The sequence below is a fragment of the Drosophila serrata genome, unplaced genomic scaffold (assembly GCF_035046125.1).
Source record: "Drosophila serrata isolate PLE 108 unplaced genomic scaffold, ASM3504612v1 contig_66, whole genome shotgun sequence".
NCBI classification, from domain to species: Eukaryota; Metazoa; Arthropoda; class Insecta; order Diptera; family Drosophilidae; genus Drosophila; species Drosophila serrata.
Window position 1 is genome coordinate 869,020 of NW_028256964.1, and position 26,794 is coordinate 895,813.

At 41.6% G+C, this 26,794-nt stretch overlaps 3 protein-coding genes across 3 annotated transcripts; 1 reads left to right on the forward strand and 2 right to left on the reverse strand.

Moving 5' to 3' along the window:
* Positions 1 to 445: 445 nt before the first annotated feature.
* LOC110179009 (uncharacterized) lies at positions 446 to 18,196 on the reverse strand. The gene is made up of 3 exons (XM_020946349.2): positions 14,666 to 18,196; positions 6,167 to 6,798; positions 446 to 2,810 (listed from the first exon to the last, which is right to left on the reverse strand). The coding sequence occupies exons 1-3, from the start codon at positions 15,548 to 15,550 to the stop codon at positions 1,913 to 1,915; spliced, it is 2,415 nt and encodes an 804-aa protein (XP_020802008.2). The 5' UTR covers positions 15,551 to 18,196; the 3' UTR covers positions 446 to 1,912.
* Positions 4,813 to 6,007, forward strand: LOC110179023 (angiopoietin-related protein 2-like). The gene is given in 3 exon segments (XM_020946368.2): positions 4,813 to 5,518; positions 5,520 to 5,703; positions 5,763 to 6,007. Coding segments are annotated over 3 exon segments (678 nt in total). The 5' UTR covers positions 4,813 to 5,169; the 3' UTR covers positions 5,908 to 6,007.
* Positions 18,197 to 22,653: 4,457 nt separating the features above from the next.
* On the reverse strand, positions 22,654 to 24,222 carry LOC110179034 (mpv17-like protein 2). The gene has a single exon (XM_020946388.2). The coding sequence runs from the start codon at positions 23,438 to 23,440 to the stop codon at positions 22,838 to 22,840; it is 603 nt and encodes a 200-aa protein (XP_020802047.2). The 5' UTR covers positions 23,441 to 24,222; the 3' UTR covers positions 22,654 to 22,837.
* Positions 24,223 to 26,794: the final 2,572 nt, after the last annotated feature.

A 26,794-nucleotide genomic window follows, 5' to 3' on the forward strand; every position in this document is an offset into this window, starting at 1 on the left:
TTCCATTCTTGCACAATGTTGATTTACGACCACTTAACGTTTTTTATGATTCCCAGACTTGGTGATTGTATAAGCATTCGCGTGTATACATCGGATATTTCATCTAAAAAAGCCAGTAGAGCTGACATTCTGCAGAGGCACTTACTTACCATACACTAAACCCATAAATAAGAGCCCAAAGTATCCATTGTTATTGATTGATTAGGCATAAAACTATACGACTTAGCTGTGACAGAAGTTGGTTGGGATATTTTCTAATCTCGCTTATAACTAAAACCTGGTCAAGTTACTTCAAAGAATGTACGAATTATATTATAAACCTATTTAGAATTCCATGAATGGCACAGTGAGTCATGTACCAGCTTAATCTGGTGGCAAGCAATCTCTTGGTGGATTTAAAGATAAAACAAAAAGCACCGCAGTTGTAATATAAAACAACATACAATTACACTTTGTTTAGGTTTCGATTTATTTTTATGGAAATGCGTATTCCTCTATTCGATTATGCTTTCATTGCTTCTGCTGTTTTTTACTTGTATTTCAGTTTTTCTTCGAGTGTTTGTGTGGAGTATACATATGTAGCAATGCATTCACGAGAATATGGTTTCGTTTTTGGTTTTTTGATTTTTCCTTGGTTTCTCCTTGGGTCTTAACTAACTTAATATATAGAAATTAAGTGCGATCCATATATGCAGCCCGGAGGAAAATGATAATTTAAATTGGCTTGGTGCCTTTAACTGATTTGTGCTGACTTTTGATCCTACATAGCTGTGTGGAATCAGTTGCAATTAATTCATTTTGATGATTTATATTGGTGATGTGATGTTCGTGATTAAATATGTTGCGCTTAATTGCGATAATTTGCGTGAATCATTGATGTGTGTGCCCTACATGTATAATACAGTCACAGAGAAGCCAAGAAAGATTTTTGGTTTGCGGTTCAGAGTTCGCTGCAAAGCTGCGTCGCGTATACGCCCCGTGGCACAGCAGCAGCAATAAGTATGCGCACTGTGCATAATTTATGCAGAGCCACAACACCAATAAGAGGAGCTGCACAACAATTATGGGCTAAATACTAGTATATTTATTATTATTATTTATTCATACGCCTATCAATGCATCCTACGGAAGTAAATTACGAGTACACACTAATTATTCACGAGGGTCGCCGCAACAGTTGCTTAAATGTTGAATTAAGGACGAGCAATGCCTGTAAATTGTAATGTTTGTTATTATTATTATTTTTTCTTAATGAAAACTTTTCAAACTGAAAGCCACTCCTGGGTGAAGTTCTATTATATATACATGGTTGTTTATAGAGCCCAAGAAAAGGGGGGAACAATATTATGTTATGACTGGTATATAATAAATTTAAATAAATTAAAAGTGTTTGGGTAAATTAGATTAAAATCTTGCATTGTGTGTAAGTTTTTGACATGCAAATTATAGCTTTAATTTAAAAACTCCACAAATGGGGTCTGTAAATCAAAATAAATTTCATTATCACCTTCAAATATTGGACAAAACTAACACATAAATGTGTTTCAATTAAAAAATATATGAAAATATTAAAACGTAATTCACTATTGCCACTTATCAGAGTTGGAAAAGTCTCATTCTTTTATTATTTTCTATGTTCCCAAAAAAAAAAGACCTACGAACCGAACCGCCAACCAAAAGGCTTAACTCTGATTTCACAATTTAAACGATTTTACTGGAGCAGCTCGCTGACCGTAAAACTGGTTGCTGTGGCCGCGATCACCGCTGTATCCGTGTGATTGGAGATGGGGTCCTCCGTCTCCCGATTGGGATGCCAGAAGTGGATTCCAGCCAGCGTGGCTGTGGTTCGATTTGCCCGCTCTGTGGTCGGCGTGGGTTCGTCCCGTCGCTGCCTCACCGCCTGCGCCTGCGGTCACGAGGACATGTAGGTGCACTGCGTCTTGGGCTGCGGCTCCGTCTGCTCGATGGGCTGGATGGCCGCCCGTTTCCAGTAATCTCGTACCGTCTCCACTGTTTCCATAATGCGCAGAAAGTTGCGACCCGCCAGCATGGCCACATCCTCCTCGCTCCAGTTGTGATCCTCCAGAAGGGCGGCCAGCAGCTCCGGGTATTTGGATACATCCTCCAGGCCCAGTGGCGGCAGCTCAATGCCATCGTAGCCGGCTCCCAGGCCAATGTGCTGGATGCCGGCAATGGCCCGCACATACTTGATGTGCTCGATCACATCCTGGAGTCGCGCCTGCCGCCCGCAGGCCACGTCCTCGGAGTCGAAGCTCAGCATGATCAGGCCACCGTTCTCGGCCACCAAACGGAGTATGTCGTCCGGCACATTCCGCGTCGAGTTGCACAGCTGGCGGGCGGCAGAGTGCGAAAAGATGACCGGCGCCCGTGTCACCTGCAGCACATCCCGAGCAGTGGCATCCGAGCTGTGCGACAGATCAATCATCATGCCCAGCCGGTTCATCTCGCGGACAATGGCCTTGCCGAAGGGCGTGAGGCCCTGCTCCGCCGTCGAGGCGCTCGAGCCCGCCCACGAGACGTCGCAGCGATGGGTGAGGCTGAGGTATCGTGCTCCCAGGGAGTAAAAGGATCTCAGCACCCCCAATGAGGAGCCAATGGTATGGCCCCCCTCAACGCCAATCAGCGAGGCCAGGAGCCCGCGGCGGTGCGCCTCAACAATGTCCTGCGACGACGTGGCCAGCACCGTCTCCCGGGCGTACATGTCGGACAGTCGCCGCACTATGTCGATCTGCTCGAGCGCCAGCTGGACCGCGTCCAAGCCCTGAGCCTCACACGGCACATATGCTGACCTGCAAAAAAAAAGACCATAAAGGGCAAAATGTTAGAAAAGTTGAGCTAAAAACGAACACGATAACTATGTATATATACCAAACTATATAATAATGAACCAATACGGAGAGTAGGTACAACATAGTATATGTATATGTTAAATTGAATATAAATCTAAGCGGGAACTCTTAAGCAGCTTGTGCTGTTCCTGGACGGTTGATCCATCTCCTGTCTGTTCCAAAAACTTTTAGATATCCAATGAGCAAGCCTTGATTACCAACGAGTGCTGTTTAATTGGGAAATGCAAATTGAAAGTGCCAAAGTGGTTAGTTAGCAAGGATGAACTTTGGGTTTTAGTTGCCAATTGCAATGATATGGCCATAAGAGGGCTAGAGGGGGCGCAGAGAACCCAGTCAAACTTCTGGGCAAGTTCAACGATGCCAAGTGTCGAATTGAATGTCGAAATTGGCGAAAAGTTACGCTTGCGCCATCTGGCAGTGGGAGCTGCATTTTTTGGGATTCCCCTTTAAATGAAGTCAAGTCGATTGCCCATCAGCGTTTTTTCTCCAAAACTGCAGCTGTCTGCCGCCAGTCAGATTCTGCTTCGGAACCAGGCTCGAAAAAAAAGGAAACAGACACGGGTCAGGTGAGTGTGAAAGGATTACACTACAAGGATACAATAATAATATTTAAGAAATCAAATATAAAACTATTGCATTTTTCATTTTGTTTTATTACAAATATGTGAAATATTTTTGTTCAGTGTTTGTAAAGCGCAGCGATGGACTGGGTGGGAGTATCTAGAGACAGGTTGGCTGCTTGCCCTGGAGGCCTCCAGTTGGTTGCCAAATTTTATTTTGCAGTCAAATTGTTGCCAGCTTTTTATTTTGCAAGTTCACGAGAGGTGGGCGGTTGGCCCCGGAGGGCGTGGCAGCTGACTATATGTTGCCATGTTTTCGACTAGAACTCGAGTGCATGGCACTCTTAGATGGGGTCAGATCTCTGACCGGATCGCCTTCGCATCGCCCTGATTGCAGTTTTATGTGACTTTTCAATTTTCATAGCTTGTAAATGTTGCAATTCCAGTTTAGTATAACAATATAGGCTCAATTGGATTTAAATCTTGGCCAACGGCCAAAACGATTATTTACTTAGTTTACTTGGTTTACTTAAATATTTCTATGTAAAGTAAGACAATCAAATTTTGTCTTGTTTTAGCAAGTGTAATTAAATCTATGTAATTTAAATGTTAATTAATTATTATTCCTTATTATATATTTTCTGTTAAATTTAATACATTATATAAATTAAAAAATATTTCGTTATTTTAGAATGTTTTGTCTTTAAAATTCAACTTGGATTTATCATATACTGCTAAAAATAAAACATATTTAGTCTTCATAAGAAATATATTAAATATGTTGCTGGAAAACTTCTATTGATTTAGAATAAGTATTTACTTATTGATTTTTATTTGCATTTTAGAAAGCTATTAGCCATGAACCTTTGACCTTTCACGTGTTTCCGTCTGATAAGAAAACTTTACAGAGTTTAACCCACTACTTCAAGTATAAATATATATTGATGTCATTTTAGTTATAATTATATTAATTAATAACATAAATAAATATAGTTATGAGATATATTGCTTAATCTCAAGACATTTAATACAAATAATCAACGCCATGAGCTTTAATTAACTTTATACTATTTATTAACCCTAATTATTCATAGTTATAGTACATAATAATTTTCTTTTGCTAAAGGGTTAAAGGAAAATAATTGTATATTAAAAAAAAAAACAATATGTAAAAAGGTTTTAGAGGCGTTTAGTAATCAGTTCATGGTGAAATGGGAAAATACATTTTGGTTTTACTAATCTAGAAAATTTTTACAACATATAGCCTATAGGAACCCTGTACGGTAGGGAAGCCGAAAGTCGACCTTTGTTATCGCTCAAATGAATATTTTAAGAATGATTAAGGAAAGGAGTGTATGCAAAATGTAAATTTAAATTCAGTTCTCATTTCGCTGTGTTGCAGTTACTACATTATGAAAACGGGTGTCTTCCGGTTATTTCTGTTGGCTTTCCTTTGGAAAACGCTAAACATTGCGTTTGCGGATTCCGAGATTGTCTTATTGCCTAACTCTGATGGACTTAAGGACCAACGCAATGGATATTGTTATTCCATTTTTAAACCACTTCTTGAAATTTTAGTTGAACAGAAAGAATACTCTAATGCCAAGCACGAACAGAATGTGAAACTAATTAGTAGTTTGCAGACTCAGTTAGCAATTGCTGAAGGTCAAATCAAGAACAAAATTGATCTAATTACCCAAAAGGATGAGCAAATCAAGGACAAAAATGAACTTATAATTATGAAAAACAATCAGATCCAAGTCCAAAGTGAACAAATAAAAAACAATGAGAATGAAATAAATACCATAAAGAATGAAACTAAATCGATTTTCGAGAAATTAAATACAGCGAAAAAGCTGTTTGAGAATTTTCTATCAGAATGGTGTCCCAGTGAAGAAGGCATTTTTAAATTGTATCTTCGAGGAGTGAATGCTTTTGAAGCGCCTTGCTCTAAAGATGGTTGGATGATTATCCAAAAACGGATTGACGGACACGTGGACTTCAATCGGACCTGGGAGGATTACAGGAATGGATTTGGGGATATACAAGGAGAGTTCTTCATTGGCCTGGAAAAGCTGCAACTCATTGATCGAAATTGGTAGCGAGATGGAATCCTATTATTTAAAATCGATTGGGAATTATAATGGTATAGCCGGAGATTCGCTCAGTTATCACAATGGATCGAAGTTCTCTACTTTTGATGTTGCTACGGATTCAGGAAATTGTATAAGAGCTGGAGGTTGGTGGTATAATGATGATAGTTGTGGATACAGGTATTCTTTTTTCAAAAATTTTAATTATCTAAAATTTAAAATAATATTTGTATTTACAGTGCACTTAACGCACAGTATTATAAAGATGGAATAGCGGAAGAAAGTAATGGAATTGTTTGGGGTCATTGGCATAACTTCGACTATACGATCTCCCTTACCTTTGCACAAATGATGATAAAACCGAAAAATGTACTGGACGAATAAGAAACCGTAATAAACACATAAAACGTCTGAAGATAACAAACGAAATTTAATAATTAATAAAATATATTTTTTCTGTTAATGAAATTTTAATAAAGTTTAAGTAATTTTGCCTTTTTTACAAACACTTAACAAAGATCTTATTTTTGGGATTAGCTAGATTAATTTGAAATGAATCATTGAATAGAACAACTTTGAACTTTGATTTACAGGGTTTATAAAATTATTTCTTAATGATTTGTTCATGTGAATTAACACTCACCACACTTGCACGCTGACCAGTCCCTGCTTAAGCCTCTCCATGTCGGTCTGCGCCCACGCCGGCCGTGCCCACAGCGACTTGTGATCAAGATCGTGGCTAAGGTGGAGCTCCAGGCTGCTGTGGGCATACTTGCGCACATTCCAGGCATAGTTGTTATGCCCGTCGACCAGCGGCACCTCGCGCAGGATCCGTCGGACGATTCTCAGTCTTTGGGCGTGGGAGTTTCGGCTGGGTGCCATGAGGAAGTGCTGGTAGGCCAGCGTGGCAGCGATGGCCAGCAGGCAGATGGCACTGACCAGGGTGAGGGCCACCAGCCAAGAGCCGCGCCTGCCCTTCTGCCCACCATCCGTGCGGTCGTTCGCCTTCCTCGTGGCCTTTCCCTTGACCTTACCGGAGGCACCGCCGGCACCCGTCGCCGAGCTGAGCGAGGTGGGCGACTTGGCGTCCAGGCCGACAATGTCGCCCCCCACAACCACGCCGCCGGATATGGCATTGCCGAAGTTGACCTTGGACTTTTGGATGCTGGCTATCTCGCCGCCAGAGTCGCTGTTCGAGATGGAGTTCTGGCGGGACAGTGTGCGGCGGATGTTGGAGTGTTCGGTGACGTCGGGCAATCCACCAAAGCCAGTGGTCTGCAATGGGAGAAGGAATTTCGTATAGATATTAGTATATTTGCTCCAAAATATACATATGTACATATGTATATATATTTGGATGTGGGCGGCTTGAATGGGTTCGAAACAAGGTTTAACTTCGAAGGGATGGCAGTTGTGCGTCGAAAAGTTGCTTCATTAAAAGTGCGTCAAAGTTTCTTCGTTGATTTTGTGCCCTAATTAAAACTGCAGCAGAAGACGCAAACTTTGGGCGCCCCCCTGCTATATTCATAACTTGCATGAAACATCAACACGACTCATGGGGAAACTTTTTAATGAACCGAATAACCATATCAGAATCAATATAATGGCCCAAACCCCTGATTCCATTGCCTCCTCTACCTGTCCCCTGCCATTGCGAGTTGATGGAATCATGGCTGCCGCCGGGCTAATCTTGGCTTGACATAATTAAGCCTTAGTCATAATTCATGGACTTTGGGGGCCACATGTGTTCCAGGGGTCCGAAAAAAGCCAACCAACTTCTTCGTTCCAAAGGGGACCGTACAGCATACAAAAGGCGAATGAAACTTTGTCGTGTGAAAGTTGTGACATAAAGTTTTGCCTGGGGCAGGGCAATGATTTGTTTATATTGCGACTGCCAGAGGAATTATGGCAAACTGTGCAAAGTACAAATCAAATCTAAATGCGCACATTGCCCTCCACATGCCTGGGAATATGTAGTAACAAGACGGAGGGAATTTCCGAGCATAAAATTAAATTGAAAACAAACTTGAAACGTGGCCCTGTTGGATAGAAAGATAACTATTTTCTTTGAAGAGTTCTTAAATATACAGAATATACATATAAGGGTAGCCTCTTGGCTACATTTACATGAATATTTCATTTATACTATATTAAAGAAAGAATTTTACATTATAAATGGTATTCGTTTTTCTGAAATGTCATCAAATTCAAAACGCAAATACTTGTGATTTTTAATTTCAAAATAATCTCTATTCATAAAAATATTACTTCATATAATTTGTACAAAATAAAATAAATTTTTGCTATTAAAAATAATTACCTAGATACACAGGTTATATGTTTAATAATGTTAAGTTTAAATCAACAAATGATATATTCAGGGCATTGACAGAATAAAAAACGTATTTACACTGGGGTATTTTGTAATTGAAATAATTAATGTCCAACAATAAAGGTCGCTTAAAAAGCAAATAGTTACATTTATTTTATTAGTTTCTTTTTCACCTTCATTGCGTTTTGCTGAAATGTTTCTATTTCTACATGAAAGGTTTTTAATTATATTCATACAATGCTAATTATATTCATTTTCTTGCCAAATAAGTATGATTTTTAGTTGTGAATTTTTGTAAAAGACAAGCCCTTCGCAGAGTTTTCACGATGCTCTGCTTGGCGCTTCCGGGCCATGGCTAATTAGCTGGAAAATCAGCGCCACACGGCGTATGAGCGTGATGAAAAGCGCTGCTCTGGCCACAGAATTAATTAAATAAAAATATATATTAAAAAATGCAGAGCCACAAAGGGGACGACGATGTGGACATTGACCGCTCGCTACATTTTCAACTATTTTTTAATTATGAATTTCAAACACCAGGCATCGGGAAGCAGCGAAATTAACTTTCATAAAAGCTGCAAACTTTCGTCTGGCTTCGGCCAAAGTAATAAAACGATAACAAGATGACTGAGGGGAGAACTTTTTGGCAGCGCCAAGAAATATTCATCTCAATTTATTCAATTTTTAATAAAAATGCAAATATTTTACGTGCTTCCGCTATCGCCGGCACCCTTGCATCGCAGTGCAGTGCATAATTTTTTCCCTAGATTTCCTGCTAACAAAAAAATGAGAGAGAGAAAGTTTCGGAGCCACCGTGGGCTGCTGCTTAAAAGGCGCTTCATTGTACAGTGCACTGCACTTTTCCGCTGGGCGCAAGGACGCTGGCTGGCTTTTCCGGGCGCAGGACAGCTTGCTGCCTGTGACGCGAAAAGTTTGTTTGCCAGCAGCAGCAGCAGCAGCAACGGAGGTCGTCATTGCCATGACGTTGTGGGAGCTCAAAAGCTGTAATCCGGCCAACAGATTTGGCCACATTTCCCACAGACTTTGCTCGCATTTTGGCAGGCGACATTGCGGGCCCAAAAAATGCATGACCACGGCCGCCTGCCGCCCCACAGGTTTGCCTTAGTTGTGCCAACTTTATAATTAGTTTAGTCCGGGTGATGCCCTCCATTGACACGTTACCGGGTAACAAAAATAAAACTAGCACTCGAGGGGAAATTGTTAGTTGAGACATGAAAGGGGACTTGGTACTAAATAAGCTCTAAAGTGGGAAGGTTAAGCTACCAAGGTTGCTAGAATGTTTAACAAAGGTTCTGCAAGGAAATAGTGAGCCAGCTTGATATATATTCGTCTATGAATACAACCAAACCTGTAAGATAAGATATAGTAAAGATAGCTTAGCATTTACACTAGCATAAAGTTTAAAGTGAGTGCAATAGAAATGGATGATGACGGCGTTTGTGCGTCTGGCGGACGGCTCACAAATTGGCTCCATTGTTGTTGCCTGTTGCCTGATCTCCCCGACCCGGGGGCAGATATTCGTCCAATTGAGTTTTAAATAAAAATGAGCAGAAGAATGGTAACTACTCCTGGCACTAGCTGCAGCAGCAGCAGCAACATCAGCAGCAACCTGCAGCATGTCAGCGGCAGCAACATCAGAGTCATTCAGTTCACACAAAAGGCGAAAGGCAGGCGGCAACAGGACCAACGTCAACAAGGACAATAACAATGAAAATGGCAACGGCAAAAAATAGAAAACGGGAGCACGAGCAAGAAAAAACTGTTACGGAATGCTTTATAGTTTCCGCCATTATTTTCCCTTTTGCAGCTGCAGTTTTTAGTAGAACCTCTGTATTTTTTCTTCATTTCTAGATGGTGTTTTTTTGTTTTTGTTTTCATAGAAACACTCTGGCCCGCCAGCGAGAATTTAGTGCGAGACTAAAAACAACTAAAATCTGTGCCGCATGTGCAACAGCCAAAAAAAGAAAAGAAGGGGAGGCAGCTGCAAGTCCGTGGGCTGTGGACAGGAAGCGCTCTTTGCTGTATGCTGAAAAGTATTTGTCATGCCATATCTCATACCCGCCACATGCATACATATATCATGTTATACGCGCGGCACTCAGGGGAAACAAAGCAAATCCATTCCATAAATATTCCCCAGCATCCCCGTGGAGGATTTGGGGAGCAAACTGGAGGAGCTTCCAGCTAGGTGCGAGTGCCAAAATGATTCCACTTCCAAAGAATGCTAGAAAAAAAAAGCAGGTAATCTCTTACCCTCGGCTTGTTTGTTTCCAGGGAAATCTTTTGATTTACTATTGGGCTTATCATGATACAAAGGACATTCGAAAATTCTAAAGCAATTAGTTAAATTTAAAGTTGGTTTTTAACTTGTACACCTAAGTTCCTTTTATGATGCAGTACTTATATGGAAAAATAAAAGCTTAATTTATATTAATGGCTCTTTGTTCCTTGTTTCTGTCAAGTTAAGTTGTTATGCGACTTCCGGCAGCTTACAAAACTTGAACCTTACAACTTTCCCTATAATAACTTTCGCAGACAATGCAATAAACTTCACCATATCAATTTATCGAGTGGCTCTCTCTCTCTCGCTGGGTGTTGATTATGATTGATTTTGGCCATGAAGGGAAACTAATGTACAAAGAATTTGCGGTCAACTTTATCAATTCGCCCCCATTGTACGGAGCACAGGATATACCAGGATATACCCCCGGAGAGTGTGCGCAGCAGGACAGACCGGAGTTGTCGAGTGCGGTCGTTGCCAGCTGCTGATGTTTTCTGCTCCTGCTGCTGTTTTTAGTTTTTCAAATGTCATTTGGCCATTTCACGCTGATGGACATCAGTTTCTTTCTCGTCCTGCCAGCACCTTTCTCTCTTCCACTCTCCTTGGTCGTCCTCGTCATCCTGCCAGCCCACAAATTGCCTTGTGGCTGCTACGTAATTTCTGCCTTCCGCACGGAGGCTGCTCCGACAACAGCCAACATTCAAATACTGCAATGGTGGAAGGATCCGAATCCAATCCAAAAGTGCACAGGAAAAATAATGTTTTCCCGACAGTTGGATATTTGCACTTTATGCTTTGATGGGTTATTAAAGGGTTTATAAAACTGCAACCTATACTTCTTGCAAAGCTAGCTAAATTAATCGTTTCTTTTCTTTTTTAACATCTTATATTTTTATAAATACTTTCATAATTGATGAGGATTTCTTACTGTGCAAGGACAGGGTCTGAGGATGGGTCAGGGAATGGGTCTGGGGGACAGCAGACTGTTGGCCATCGGCGTTGGCCACAATGGCTGTGTTAGTGTTTCGCATTTTGTTTGTTTACTCTGCCGTCCCATTGCGACTTATGTGGGCGATGACCGGCGTCTGTCCGCACTCCCCGACCTTTTTACAGCCACTTTCCGCCCACTTTTCACCCACTTTCCGCCCACTTTGCACCCACCTCCGCCTTGTGTTTGCTTTTGCCAACGGAATCGAAAATGTTTCAAGTGTTCATTAAACAATTTAAAGTTGATTGGCCCTGCCAAGGGACATAGGAATGAATGAATGTACACAGGAGTTAATACATATGTTGGTATGCTGCTGTGTCTCCATGGATTTACCCTCAAATGTAATTTGTCCTTCGATTGAGTTAAGCGGACGAGCGCTTTCCTAATTGTAATGCCTTGTGGCCAAATTAATGCATTATCCTGACCAGATTGATGGGTGTGCTCTATCCCCCGAAGAGCATGCCACTTTCGATGAAGAAATGTTCCTCTTTTTTCAAAGGGAAAGCAAAGAAAAGTTGTGTTGCTTAGAACAAGAAAGTACAAGCTACAAGGCGGAAAAAAGAGAGATCTTTAGTTGGAAATATAAACAAAAAAGTAACCACAATTTCTGCTTCATTATGTATACATTTTCTACCATATAAATTGTTGTATAAATTGAATTTATTTATAATTATATTTTCTATATATTTTTTTCCTCTGTATAAATACTAAATTTGGGATGGATGTGTGATTCTCTGGAGTCACGTGCAGGCTCATGCCGAAGCGCTTCATCACGTTGAATTCCTGGATCCTGGACAGCCCTCAACACCCGTGAACAGCAATCGAAAAACCGGAGCACAGGACAATGGATTTTGGAGTGTCTGGTTTTGCCGAACTTGACACGCCAACGCCACCAACATACATCCATCAATCAAAACTCACTTGGAGCTGCGGTGGAACAGTTGCCAGAAAGGAAGAACTCCTTGAATGAATGGCTCCAGCAGGAGCAGCAGAAACTATTGGCAAACGAGAAACACAGGAAATTTTTGGGTGGGTGAAAAGTTTGACTAGAACAGCCAAAAGTGCGGACTCAACGCTTTTGGCCAGAACCGTGTCTCAATGGAAAAGGGGCGGGAGTGTCAGGGCCAACTACTATTGGCAAACTCAATGAAGAGGAGCATCGGAGCGAAGCCATCGACATGGATAAGGCAAGACAGTGAAAGAAATTGCAGCTAAAGTTTAACAGAAATATCACAGAATAGCTGATTTTCAAATTAAATTAAAGTATCTATTAGCTATTTTTATATATTCTCGATTTCTTTTGATATTCTAGGCTTTATGTTTCCCTAAATGATCCATTAATCCATATTTTTCTCCGTGTTCTAGTAAGTCCTGACAGTGGACAAAGCAACAAAGCGCGAAATGAAGACGGGAGGACTGAGGCTTGTGGGGGATCTGGAAAATAATGGCGATTTTTATGGCTTTGGCGGAACGCATAAAAAACCCAAGCACCGAGAAGCAGGAGCAGAAGCACGAACAGAAACAGGAGCAGTAGGTCCTGGTCCCGGGCTGCTGAAAGGCAACTGAAACTGAAAACTGAATCTGCAACTGCAACAGCAACGGCACGACATTTGCAACATTTAATTTATTATTCAAATGTGAACAAATGGCGCCGGCGACCAAAGATGACAGGCGTTCCCGGTGAGTAATGGCACCGGAGGACAATTGCCCCGGCCCCCAGGACTTTTGCCCCGTTTTCCCCCCTTTTTTCTTTTCGGTTCCTGAGCTTGAGCTTGAGTTTGCCAGTTCATTGTTGGTGGCTTTGGATAGGAATCATGTCCTGGATTTGATTCACCCCAGCCCGCAGCCAAGTCCTTGCAAATTGAGTTACATGCAAATAATCGTTTGCCCGATTTGGTCACAGGATGTGTGTGTGTGTGTCCTTAGCAAATGTAAATAAAATCACTGGTATTTTTCAAAGACCCGCTCCCCTTTTAACTTTTCTGTCGAATGCCGACAGCAAATAAAAACTATTGAGATTTGAAATTTCACAAAAGGACATTTGGGGTTTAAAGAGATATTTGTATAGGAACTCTCAGGTTTGAAAATTGGTAACTTTAAGTAGTAAAAAAGATTACAGGGATTAAAGTACAACTAATTCCACAGAGTTTAAGTGCTTTTTAATAGATTTCATTCATTTTTTTTTCCACGGCATGACTAACCGCAGATATACAGATATACTTTTTTTTGCCACTTGTCGAGGTCTGAATAGATTGATCTTTTTTTTGTCATTCAAATCAATGTAACCGCAAATAATTAAACATTCATCCGATTCGGGTGCGTTATATTCACTTCAGTTTACACAATTTTTTGACTCCACACCTCGAAATTCAAATGCAACATCTGACAGAGCGAATTTGCATATTTCAGCATGTGAATGCTCATCTGTCTAAATAAACCAATGCAAGTGCACTCTTCTCAATGTATGATAAATGTTGAATATATTTACATACAATTTTGAACATTAAATAGAACGGTTAAATAGAAAATTAAAGGTTAAATTTCATAGATGAAATTATAACATAGTTACCAGACACTCCTGCCTATTATTTTATTTCTGATTTAGCTTTGATTTGACCCCTCTGTGAGCTCCTTATGTCGTCAGCAGTCGCCAGTCAGGACATAAAGTCAACTACGGGGAATACCGTTTAACGAAGGGATGCGGATATAGCGGATATGGCGGATATGTGGGGCATAAAAGTATACGAGCTTCTTTATGGACGAATCTGCATAACGGATCCCTATCTGGTTGAAATAAAAGCGGAGCATCTTCCATTCAAGGCCAGGTCGTTTGATTCTGTTAGGACGTACTCCACACAGAGGGAAAATATTGATATCAAATCATATTTCTTATACTTAATAATGTAATCAAGTGAAGTTTGCACTTCAAACTGATTCCTGGATCAAAGCTAATCAAATTCTTAGTTAAAAATAACTTGAATTTTGTTCTTATCCTTAATTTAAGTGGCATTTCTCTTAGTGTCTCCATTGTGACAGGCTTTGTCGTCAGTGAAATCGCGGCACGAACACAAAGACCCGGCAATAATCGTAAATGCTTCCCCCATCTCCATATCCAATTTCTGTGGGACGAAGGCCATGAATGCCAATTAGAGTATAGCAGGAGCGTTCCTATTCTTATCAGAGCTTCACCTTCGAATGAAGATAGACCAATTCTTTAGTTGGTTCTAATGGCCAAGCCAACCATATAATTTAACAATCTGAAAGCTCAAATTTAATATATTTTTCTTTAAAGACAAAAGCTGGAACTTTTGTATTTATATAACTCTTGAATTCTAAAACTAAGATCTTTTCGAATATTTAGTTTAATCTCTGGAAAAATACTCAATTAAGTAGCTAAAGAAAGGTATTTATTACCACCCAACATTTTCTTCAAGTAGCTCAATTTGTTGCCTGTCTGGGTTAGTAGGATTTCATAGTTCAAATAGTTTATATTTCCACTTTCCTAGAGTGGGTAACCCACCTGGTAGTCCATGTAGTTATCAAAATGCATGTAAGAGCAGCCGCCGGCATCGCCTGGCCCTGGAATTGGCAATCCATTCTCGTCCAATTCCACGGCTGGTGGTGGCGGTGGCGATGGCGGCGGCAAATTGTCGCCCTTGAAGGACACCCGCTTCGGTTTGCCACCGGTCAATCCACCGGCCAACCGCCTGCCACGGCCCAATGTGCCGGAACCCATCATGTAGGCCAGCGAACCGCAGCCCACCACTGCATCCTGTTGCTGGTGGGGATGGTGTTGCAGGGACTGAAGGCCGCAGCCGCCGAAGCGGAAGTGCGGCATGCAGGTGGTGGTCATCCCGCTGGCACCGCACTCGCTGCCCTCGAAATCCGACTCCACTTCCGCAACAAAGGCAGCCGGCTGGAAGCCGCGCGGCAAGGTGGCCGCCACCGTGGGATTGGGATTGGCAGAATTGGGATTAAGATTTGGATTATGCCCGGCAACCGATGCCGGCATTCGTGGGCGTCCCAGCGTTCCTGTGCACAGGATATTCATCTGCTGTGGATGCTGGATTGTGTGTGGAATCTGTTCGACGCCTTGCAGGAGAGCCAATTCGCCGGGACTCGGTGTGTTGGTGGTGGTGGTGTTGGCTGCCACCTCGGCTGGCAGTAGGTGGTGCGTGGGCTGCAGCTGATAGTAGTGCTCCACCAGCCCACCGCCAGGGATTCCACCAGGCACACCACCCACCGCCCCCTCGGCTGGAGCCGGCAGTAGAGCTGTGGGTATCACCATGATGGGCATCATGGCGGCGCCTGGTGGGGGTCCCGATGATACGGAAGATCCACCGGCAGACTGAAGCATCTCCATTTGGCACATCTCCTCGTAGCTCATGGGACGTAGGTGCTCCATGGTTTTGCGTTTGTTTTTATTTTCAGGGCGTGGTTATCTCACTATTTATGCCCACACTTTACTTCTTTAACAATTACAATTACAATTCTTTGAATTCTAGTAGGGAAAACCACTCTCCTCTCTGTGTGTGTGTTTGTGTTTTCCACCTGTACAGAGACACACCAATACACTTGCTATCCGAGGGTGGCGGAGTGGGTGGGAAGTTTTCGCGCGCGTTCCCTCTGGCTTTGCTCACATCGCGCCCGGAAAACTTTAGTGCGCCTTTTGTCCTTCCGGCAATCTGTATTCCGCGACAGTCCTGCAGCAACTGAGCCCGTCTGGCCATCTCTGGAGATTTTTGCGTTACCAATTCGCCGGAGTCTGTGCAGATGCGGAGCATGCGCCGGTTGGGTCCTCCTCGGGCCAGGCTCTTCGGCTCTTCGCCGCAGACGCTTCCCCCAAGTAGCCCCCACTTGACGGGTTTTGTTTTGATTCCGTTTCGTGCACAGGAAAAATTTGTAAAGATTTCAAAACATATATGGTTAAAACCATTTGTAAAATATTTTATACATAAGCCTCAAGTTTATCCTGAAGTTTTTGGTCTAGAAAACTTTGAAGGGTTTCAAAAATCACTCAAAATATTTAGAGCTTTCTGGTATATATTTTTATTCAAAATCTAAGATAAGTAAAAGTGGTCTAAAACTCTTGCCAAAAAAGGCTTTCTAAGTTAAGCTTCAAAATTGATTAGAACATAAATTAGTTCTAATGATACAAAAACCGGTCTGTATTTAAAATACAAATATCAAAAAAATACAAGTTCAAGGATATAACTTCCCTATGAAAAACAAACATTGCCTTAGAATATTTACCTCATATGTTAATATGAAATAAAGTGTAAATAAATTTAATGCAAATTCCTCTACTGACTAACAATCCCACAAGTAATTTATATGCAAAATGAACCTTAAATACGCTCTTTAATTTTCCCAAGTGTCGGCTTAGTCAAAAAGGGTTTTGTGTGGAGTTGATTGCTCCCCTCGTCTGGTTTGAAGCCATGTTGATTCTCCTACGTCGTGGGAAATTAAAGTGCTTCCCAGCTGCTCCCGCAGAATTCGAATACGAGATTTTAATTGCCGCTCGACGGGATGTAAGGAATTCCCAGCAGAATGGGGCGGTGCAGTGCATCCCATCTCGTGCTGTGTTGTACTGCTGCAATGCGCAGATGTGCAACCAACTGTTGGGCCTGAGAGTGTCCTGCAGCCCCCAACTACTACTCCTACATGCTATGCGGATGATGATGAGGAGTTGCCACCATCACCCGGCTCCAATGGGAATGACCTGGCTGAATGGCCGCTGATTGCATGGCGGCAATGCCGGTGGTAGCCTGCAAATGATTTTCTGATACGGCCAGTAAAATATTGACTGTAAGTACATAAAATCCACGAGGGAATCCTGATATTACTTTATGTTTTCGCACAGAGCGAAATTGATTACAAAAAAAAGGAATAACATTTGAAAAAATCACTGAACTGCAAAAAGATCCTAAGTGCCTGTTATGGGCCTCAGTGCGTATGAGTAATATTTGATAGTTTTTCTCACAAAATCACTCATCCGCAATGGGGTCCCGATAGAATCATTATATTTTGTAATCGTTAATCTTGTTTTTAAATTAAAATAAGTTTAATATTAGACAGCTTTATTGATATTAATTTTTAGGAAAACTTGTTGGGCACTAAATTTAATCATAAAATGCACTCTTAAATAAATTTCTTAATTTGTTGTACTTCTGATTTATACAACAATTTAAATATTATATTCTTTTTCGTATTCCATATCTAGTTATTTCGATTGTATGTAAACAAGGCTCGGGACCCCATTGCGTATGAGTGATTTTGTGGAAAAAAACTAACAAATATTACTCATACGCACTGAGGTCCGTAACAGGCACTTGGAATAAGAATGTAATTTATAAATTCTGGTATAATTCAGAATTGCAAATAATTAAGAATTCCCTTTAAGAGAGCATTTAATGATTAAATTTTATGCCAAAAATATATTATCTATATTTCTTTACAAGTAATTTATGGAAAATATAATCCATAATTGTTTTCATTTAGAGATATTAAATGTCATGTTAACAGTTTTTTTTTATGGTTTTTATAGTAACAAAAAATATATATTCTTGCTTTGGAATATATTGTCACACCATTTCCATGAAAATCCCTAAAAAAAGAATGTATGCATTCGTTTGATAACAGAGCTTTGTGTCTGCTGCCGGACAATAAATGGAAATAAAAACATTTGTAAATTTGTAATCCAATAAGTGAATTCAGACAGCATCAAGATAGAGCTTAAATTATTTGTCGTAGTCTTTCGAATCGCACATGGAAATCTAGACAGGACCAACTTTTCACTATGTTTGGTAGTTACCATATCAGGTTCATAAATCCCAGAGCCACGCATCGCGATTTCTGCTTTATTATTATTTTTTTTGTGTTATAGTTATCCACGGACACGACACCTGCGGCGATGTTCCATTTGGGACACAGAAACTGGCAGGAAGACACCAAAAAAAGCAACACACAGTTGGAGATGTCTTTAACAGATTTTTGAGTCAACGTTTCTGTGTCCCGATTTGTTGTGCTCGTGTCCTGTGTTCTTTTCTTTTATTATTTTAATATCCAGTGATTGTAGAGATTGGGGGTGTATCCCATTTAGATTTAGTTCTTATAGAGGTTGAGGAAAGGATTAAGATTACTTAATACAAAATTGATATCCTGTTGTGGCATCATTTCTTTAGTTTTTTTTTATATTTTTAAAGTGAAATCTGACTCTACAACTTCTGTAAAGGAATCTTTATACGTAAGATTAAAAGTGCTTTATTTTTGGCTTTAATTTTTTATTTGATACTATTTTTAAATGCCTTTAAACAAGTTATAATATATACGGAACCGATATGCCACTGTCGAGACACTATGCTATGCTTTTGTCTTGTATGGCTTTATTTTTGTCGAGAGCACATTGCAAACGTTCTTCCTCCCAGCCTCATTTACATTTGTTTCATCCTATTATCCTGGTTAACCGGCCCGCTCCCAGCGCCACTCCACAGTTCCCACCGTTGCCATTTGTCAAGTTTTGCTCCCAACTTTAGCCCGCGGCTTTTTTGTAATTACACAACCAGAGAGGGGGCGGGGGGTGTGTACCAGTACCCCCCTGTATCCTTCTCCACCTCCCAGCGTTTGGGCCGAGTAAATGAAAGCGGCTTAAAAAAGCAGAGCGCTGTGGGTTTTGCGGCGCTCGTTAAAATTTGCTGCTCTCATTTCGATTGTTGCTGTGGTTCTGCTGCTGCTGTTGCTGCTGCTGCTGCTACTGATGTTGCTGCTGCTGATGTTGCTGCTGTTGCTGCTGCCGAGTTTGTTGATGTTGATGCCTTGCTCTTATTGTTGGCTCTGCCCTGTTGTTTCTGGGATTGCTGTTGGCGCCGCTGTTGTTACCAATTTTAGTGCGATTCCTGGCCCCGACAGGCATAAAAGTTGGGCTCGGATTGAAGGCATTAAGCTTAAATATGCGGAACCAGATTGAAAAGCGTTCGCATGAAGTTGCCCCGACCATGATTCATGATCCCTGCCAGGCTGGATGGGCACTTTAATGTTCATTCAATTTTCCAGATCCCAGATTCCGACAATTAAGAGTTTTTAATCATCGGCTAGCGTTGAGCCACAAACGGAGGCCCAAAAGTACGCAGCTGGATGTTGGATGCTGGACGACGGATGGCCTTTGTATGGCTCCATTATGCGGTTGATTTACTACCCAAACAGCTGTGAAATGTGTATCATGGCCCTCCAGAAAGCCCCTCGACCGATGCCAAAACGGGGGGATTTGCACACACATATGTTCCGTAGATCCCTTTATAGTTGTCAGAAGTTTTGCACAAGCGGGGCTTAACCAATGTGTGTTGGGATTATAAATGAAAATCAATATTCGTCGAGGACGACTACTACAAAGGAATGCTTATGATGTTGTAATATTAATTAGGTACTTTGCTGGGGTCACAACACTATACACTCGAGAGAGTGAATAAAGAATGCATTATGCATTTTGTTCCTTTGTTATTCTTGTAATATTAATTTGTTAGCTTAAGTTTGAATACTGTTAGCTTTATTTATGTGTTATAAAATAGGAATACGCTGGCACATATTGATATAAAAAATATAGGGATATAGGTTCAATAGGTTCAGATATCCCAAGAACTCAATCAATTTTAAAAGGGCTAAAATATTCTCGTAGTATATCCCAGTAATGACTGCATTTCTTCTCCATTTACCAAGCCAAGTTAATGCTCTAAGCCCCAGCTTATCTGGGCTTGAAGAAAGCAGCAACAGAAGCAGCAACAGCAGCAGCAGCATCTTGTTTACACCCGTATTTATCAATTCTGTCCGCAATAAGACTTCGACACAGCCAAGGAAACGCTGGCATCTCCAAAAGTTTGAACCACTCTCTCTCCTAGATAAATCAAATGGCATTAGGACCAAGGCACGGGGCAATGCTGCTGCGGCAAGATAAATAAATTAACTCGTTCAAGTTGGCTGACAGATGGACTTAGTGGCATCGTGATGAGGACAGGGCCATCATTCCCCCCCTTGGTCGAACCAAAACAAGTCGTTAAAAACGCGTGAATCCAGGCTAATTTATGGCTAATTAAGTTGACGCAACTTTTATGCTGGAGATGATGAGTGGGAATCCCCCTCCTTGCTGGCAGCAACAACATATGCCACGTGCTTGAAAGGCAAGCAGTTATGTCCTTTCGGTACGAAAAGCGGTCACGGGGGGGCCTTGTATGCACCCGTGTACACTCCTCGTACACTTAGCGAAACAATGTGGGACCAACCATGAATACCTCGTTAATTAAGTAGCCTGTTATGAGCAGCTTACCCTCGTAATACATTTTTATGATCGCAAATGGAATTATAACTGCTGGGCATGTGGCTGCACAATGCGCCGCCAGCGAGCTTCCTTTTTCATTTTCATCCTTGTACCCATTTCGTACATTTCAAGCTAAAGAGATACACTGAGAGGAAACAAATGATAGCTGAGATATATATAGAGGTATATTCTATAAAATTAAAGAAATTAAAATCGAAATAAACCAATAAAATGTTTAAATACAACTTTAACTTGCTGGAAATGATAGTTTTAGGCTTATAATCTCTCGCTAAATCACATTTTTCCGCTCTCTGCATTCGCACACAATGCCATTATGAGGGCATAGGTTATGGTCGGAACCCCTAGACAGACTCCCTGAGTCCGGAGTTTGGCGTTAGCACTCCGTCCTACGCACCCACACACATGACAGGCTGGGCTCGTAGGGACTGCTCCCTCTCGCCGGGGTAATTTCGTAGACAAACATCATTGGCATTTCTGTTTGAAGGCTCTGAGTGCCAATTAACTGAACGTGGTTGGCCCTACCTGAACCGGACGGATGGATGGATGGAAGTCCGGGGCCAGATGAGAGTACCCCCTTGGGTACCCGGACCCAGCAGCATCAAATATCGATCGTAATACATACTGCCGATGGGTGTGAATCTAATTGTTGTGCGGTAAATGTTGAGACAGTAAGCCTTTCATAAATGATAAGTTTACCTAATGTTACATTCGATTATCAGAAATTTGTAAAGATTACCTTTAACTTTAAAGGGTATCTAATAATGGAATAATTGCCTTCATTGTGTTAATTTCGTTATACCGAAATCATTGTATATCCACACTTATCTCTTAATTAATTAATGCCAAAGTGCTAAAGTGTTTGTGCCAAGCTATGGGCACTTCTATTGGCAGATAACTTTATTCTACATTCCAGTTATTCTTGGTCCGACTTAGGTTAGCCGCCGGCGGTGACTTGGCAAACTTGGTCATCAACACGTAGTCTCATTTGGGATACTTTAACCACACACACACACACACACACACAACTCATCAAGGACCTCCCCCAGTTGAGGCGGCTGGCCACGTGCCGAAAAGCGCCCTACCCCCAGTTTCATTCACAGCTCCTCCGGAAAAAGGACTCCGGTGACTGAGCTTTTAAATTAAATCACAAAATGAGGATAGAGCGACTAAAGCTACCGAGGCAGCCGCTAAACCAAATAAATAAACCCTTTGGCCGCAGTCCTTGGTGTCCTTGGTCTTAGCAGGCGCGTCCTTCTTGGTAGAGATAACAGCAAAGACAGGAAGTCAACTTGCCAGTGGCAGGAATGTACAGTGGTTAAATGTCAAATATTTGTAAGGGTCAAGTCCTTGAATTCGAAACACATTTTCTTTTCCATACTTAAAAAGTTTGTCCTACTCTTAAGCATTATTTATAACTTATTATTCTGTAGACCTCAAACTATATATTTAAACACGTTGAAAGTATAATAATAATCATAACTTCACCCACTGTGGGAAGGATCTGGCTTCTTGTCGTGCCAGGCAGTTTGGTCGCCGAAAGGACACACGGAGACCAAAAGGGATAATGGCATAAAATCCAACAAAATGAAAAGAAAGCGGCAAATCATGTTAAGAGATTTAAATTGGATTAGTTTGCATGTGTGTGTGTGTGTGTGTGTGTGTGTGTGAGTGGGTGTGCACATCCTCTTCCGTGGCATCAACTGGCACTGGCCGTGAAGCCAGGTCGCCATCTGCCTGTGCATCTGGATATGGCTGTGAATGTCCTGGCAGGGCCGCCACTCGCTCATCTTGACATCAATTTTGTCACTTGATTTCCCTTTCTCTTAGCATTTTTTTTTTATCCCAAGCCCTGTGCCTTTATTTATTTTGTATGCTTGACACAATTCCTCGTCGAGGGCTCACGGCTCGAGTGTCTGTCTTTTCGGTCCTCGATGCCATTCACCATTCCGCTGAGTATCTGCTCTTTCGCAGCCCTCGACAAAGGTCCTGGAACTGACAAGTCACCCGCCTACCCATCCACCGGGGGCTCCCTTGTATCCCTCGAGTCGGGATGGCTACCACGGTTGGGGTCACCTTCCATCATCGTCCATCTGCGGAACGAGGGAGCAATGCCAACCTGACAGCCGGGGACATGGTGTCAGGTTGAGCTAGCGTCGACACCCAATAAAAGCACGTGTCTCTTTAAGCATGTTCGGGCATTGGGAATGATTTATTACAGAGACGAGGAATTTAACAATCTTTTTAGCGGCAGTCTACATTGTCGAATAAGCAGATCCTAAATGTGCTTATCTTATCTACTTTCTATACAACACATTGTTTAGTAATTTGACTATTGAAAGTTTTCACAAATATTCTAGGGTAGGGTTATTTTCCCTTTTTAGGCTCGACCTCGTCGGTGGGTTTCTTGCGATACTTGATCTGTGAGGTAAAGATGTCATAGCCCAGGCTTATGGTGTTATCATACAAGACTCGATACTGGGGCTTGAGCAGCCAGAAGTTGATTAACTGAGCCACAGGCCACACTGTCCACTCGGCGGCATAGAGGATGGGGGCCTTGTCCCGGATCTCCTGCTTCAGCTCTTCCCAAGTCGTGTCCTCCAGCAAGGCCATGGTTAGGAAAAAGACAGCCATGTAGAATGGTGAGCAGATGAACTGATCTAGCAGGATCTTGATTATAACCGTCTTTAGGGTACGTTGCGGGAAATAAAAGTCCAGGTAGTGGTACCAATAGTGGCACACCACGCCCACCGTTAACCCAGAGATTCCCATCCGCACGGTTCGGACACGGTTCCATTCGGGTATCTCGCCGATCATCCTTTCGTAGGTCTGCTCCATGGCATCGCCCACCATGCTCAGGCCCACCGAGATGCCAATGTTGGTGTAGAACAAGTACTTTGGGCTGAAGGCCGCCTGGTGGAAACGGTCCAGGAACTGTATCAGCCTCTTGCCTAGCTGTCGGCCCGCCATCTGGGATACCCTGTGTACTGTAGTGTATAAATACACTTAACTCATGGCATCCCTATCTTTGATTTAAATATTATTTCGTTTAGTCAAAATAGAGCAGCATCACAGAGCCTATTATTACCTTTCCTATCCTTTCCTTTACAAAATATTGGATACTTATCTCTTTATTTGTAAGCCCCCCGAAGGGTATTCTAATTTTAGTCAGAAGCTTATAACACAATGAAAGAATCATTGATCAATCTTGATCAGAATGAACAGCTGAATCGATCTAGCCATGTATAGTGGAAATATGACATAGCTATGAGTATTTTAAATTTGTATTTTTAATGAATACGGCTTCTCGTTTTTCTAAATTTTTCCTATTTTAATTTTGTTTCGGTTAAAGCTATAGTTTATTTAAAGATTTACTAGCCTCATTTTTTAGATTACCAACTATGAATTCCAATCAAAATGCTAACAAATTGGCCGCCGGAATTTCCATAAATATGTTTTGTTAAAGTCAAAGGCACAGCCGCAGCAAGGATATTTTCCATCTGAGTGCCGGGATCTAAAAGGATTGAGTGGGGTAGGCATTTAGCTGGGGAAACAAAGCACAAACAGGCAATGAAATCAATTTGGTGCCGGCAACACGAAATGAGTTTTCGGAGGATTTGTTGAGGTAGCCTAAGCAGGCTCCACCAACTTATATCTAACGCCTTGGGGCAAGGACTCGGTGCCGTTGAAAGGATCACAAACAAAAAAGGGTTCTTTCCCGCACGCAATGGATGAAACCAACAAAAAAAAAAAAAAAAAACGTTTCGCTTGGCATTCAAATGAGGCTTTTCTCTGGCTCCTAATCCCTCCCTCTCCACATGTTGCTCCTCCGGAGTCCTGCGATTGCCGCATCACGATCCGCATTCTGCTGCTTTTCGGGGACGTGTCCTGGGGGCTCGACGCCTTCGGCAGCGAATTTGTTTGCAACCCGGTGTTGGGGAGTTAATTCTGCCAAATCATTCGCACGCGATTCGCAACCGCAGAACCCGGGAAAGGGGAACCCCTTTTACAGGAGGCCACCGCCCCTTGGGGAAATCAATGGGGGCATATGTGTGTGTGCGAACCCAAAATCCCCCATCGCTTTACATCCTTCAGCCTCAGCTCGGGACCAATGAATTGAAAAATATTTACGGCCTTCTACAATCTACGCTAAAATCCAATTTTATTTTTATATTTTCGTCGAAATCCGCCATAAAACCAGGCTCCCCGCTTCCGGCCATCCCTACTCCGGCCTCCATCCCCCCATCGTCCTTCCCGGTTGTCAATTCAAAAGCGGCAACCGTAAATTCAGCTTTGCAGTTTGTTTGCCCGGCTTTCCCCCATATCAACTCTGACTCTGACAGGATCCGAGGGGGGAAGGACGAAGTGTTGGCCCCACAGGGAAAATGGGTGCACTTGTTTCATTAGCGTTGATATTTTGGGGAAACCCCCCTCACACATTCATTGCAATCGCTGCATTATTTGCAGGCGCTAAATACACGAATTGTACAATTGCCAAAAAATATAAGAGTGTCATGGTGCGCCATGACATCAAAAATAATAAAGGTAAATACCAAAAAATCAAAAACAATAAGGGAAAATGCATGAAAACAAATTTTATTTGGCCTGACAAAATTAATGCAGTTGGTATGTAGTATTTGGGTTAAATTTAACACAGCGGTTCGATTGTTTTCAATATTAGGGCATGAATTTTGCAAAAATTTAGTTTACCTTGCTTTTAATTATGTAGCTTGCCATAAATAACTTTTATACATGTTTAAATTACTAAAGGAATTTAAAGCCAAATACCTTTCTGATAATCCACAAAAGCTTAATGGTAATGCTTATTTTATACTCTATTGTTGCTATCCTATACAACCTTAAAAATTTGTTGGCGGCTCCTTAACAAAAAGGTCGACAACAATAAACGCTGATTTCGGTGAACCATTCCATTCCAGAACTCCTTTCTATGTCTAATTCTTTGTGCAAATGAAATGTGTTTACAGCCTTTGCCTATTTGCATACAGGATCTCGCATCCGTTACCCTTTTTGGGGCACAAAGTTGCCATAGTAATATTGTGTTGGCATTGCCCGTCCCCTGGAGGAGGTCTCAGGACATGGACACATGAGTATGTCTGGCTGGACGGCAGCCAGGCTTGTGGAGCATGACGGAAGACTTCCCTGAAAAAAAGAAAAGAAAATGGGGAAAACAAGGAAAAATAACAGGGAAGAGAAAAGTGAAAGCGGCCATGCCGGGCAAATGCATTTTCATAGTTTTCCCCACTTTGTTATGCTGATTTTTCACATTTTTCGTTTCCTTTCGTTCCTTTTTTCAGTTTGCTGCCAGGACTCCGGCTCGTTCGTTCCGCTCTCAATTTTTTTGCTGGCACAGGATCCCTGGCCAGTTTTAGGGTTTGGGTTTCGGAGCATGTGTGCATTTTAATTGAATTTTTCATTTCGCTCAATAAAAGCAAAAGCCGAATATATGCGAGCAGCGAGGCGCAAAAAGTGTCATAATCCTCCTCATGTCCTTGGACCCGTTTAAATCAACCGATAAAGGGGGTGTGGTTTAACCTAGGGATGTTCATGTATTTTGATTATTAAAATATTAAATATAACCAAAATATTGTAGGATGTATTATATTCGATAAATACTCATATAAGCTTTGAAGAAATATAATATATTTGATTTGCCATTACTAGTCTCGATTTGGTTGATTTACTCCGCCACATCTGAGCATTTTCGCTTAATAGAAATATATAGTATAAACTATATATTTTGCAAAATCACTCTCTAATTGATTTTGAATCGCTTTTCAATGGCATTTTAGTTCATGTTTAGACCAGAGAGGGAAAGCTACCGTTCGGCTTCATTTTCCAGCGACTGACTCGGCTTCAATTTATGCAAATTAAATCGAAATGTGATTTTAATGGTATTTCAGCTCAGAGACCCTGGCTCAAAATGATGATGATGAGCATGTTGGCAAATGAATGGGAATGGAAGTCAAAAAGTTTAGTTGGCTTGAAATAACGTTCGATATTCCTCCATCAGGCGAACGGAAGCCAGCTATAACCGCACAGATTCCGTTCCGGAAAACTAACTTATTCAATTAGTGGACAGGAAACTTTGAGTGTTTACACTATTCAACATAAAATTATTCTTAATATTTGCAGTGCATACACAAAATAAAGTATTATGTCCGATTAATCAAGAGCTTCTCAAAATGGAGAAGATAAATCACATATGGAAATGTTAATTTTTTGTTTTGCATTGGCAGAAACATCTGCGGGTCAGCATGAATCAAATATCAACAATTTTTTATATATATACTATATCTGGAAATA

Bases quoted from the DNA above. Each gene is read 5' to 3' on its own strand.
- LOC110179009 (XM_020946349.2), bottom strand. From the start codon at position 15,550: ATGGAGCACCTACGTCCCATGAGCTACGAGGAGATGTGCCAAATGGAG. The intron at 6,799-14,665 runs GTGGGTTACCCA...CTCCCATTGCAG, and splicing joins ATAACTACATGGACTACCAG to ACCACTGGCTTTGGTGGATT. The intron at 2,811-6,166 runs GTGAGTGTTAAT...TTTTTTTTGCAG, and splicing joins CTGGTCAGCGTGCAAGTGTG to GTCAGCATATGTGCCGTGTG.
- LOC110179034 (XM_020946388.2), bottom strand. From the start codon at position 23,440: ATGGCGGGCCGACAGCTAGGCAAGAGGCTGATACAGTTCCTGGACCGT.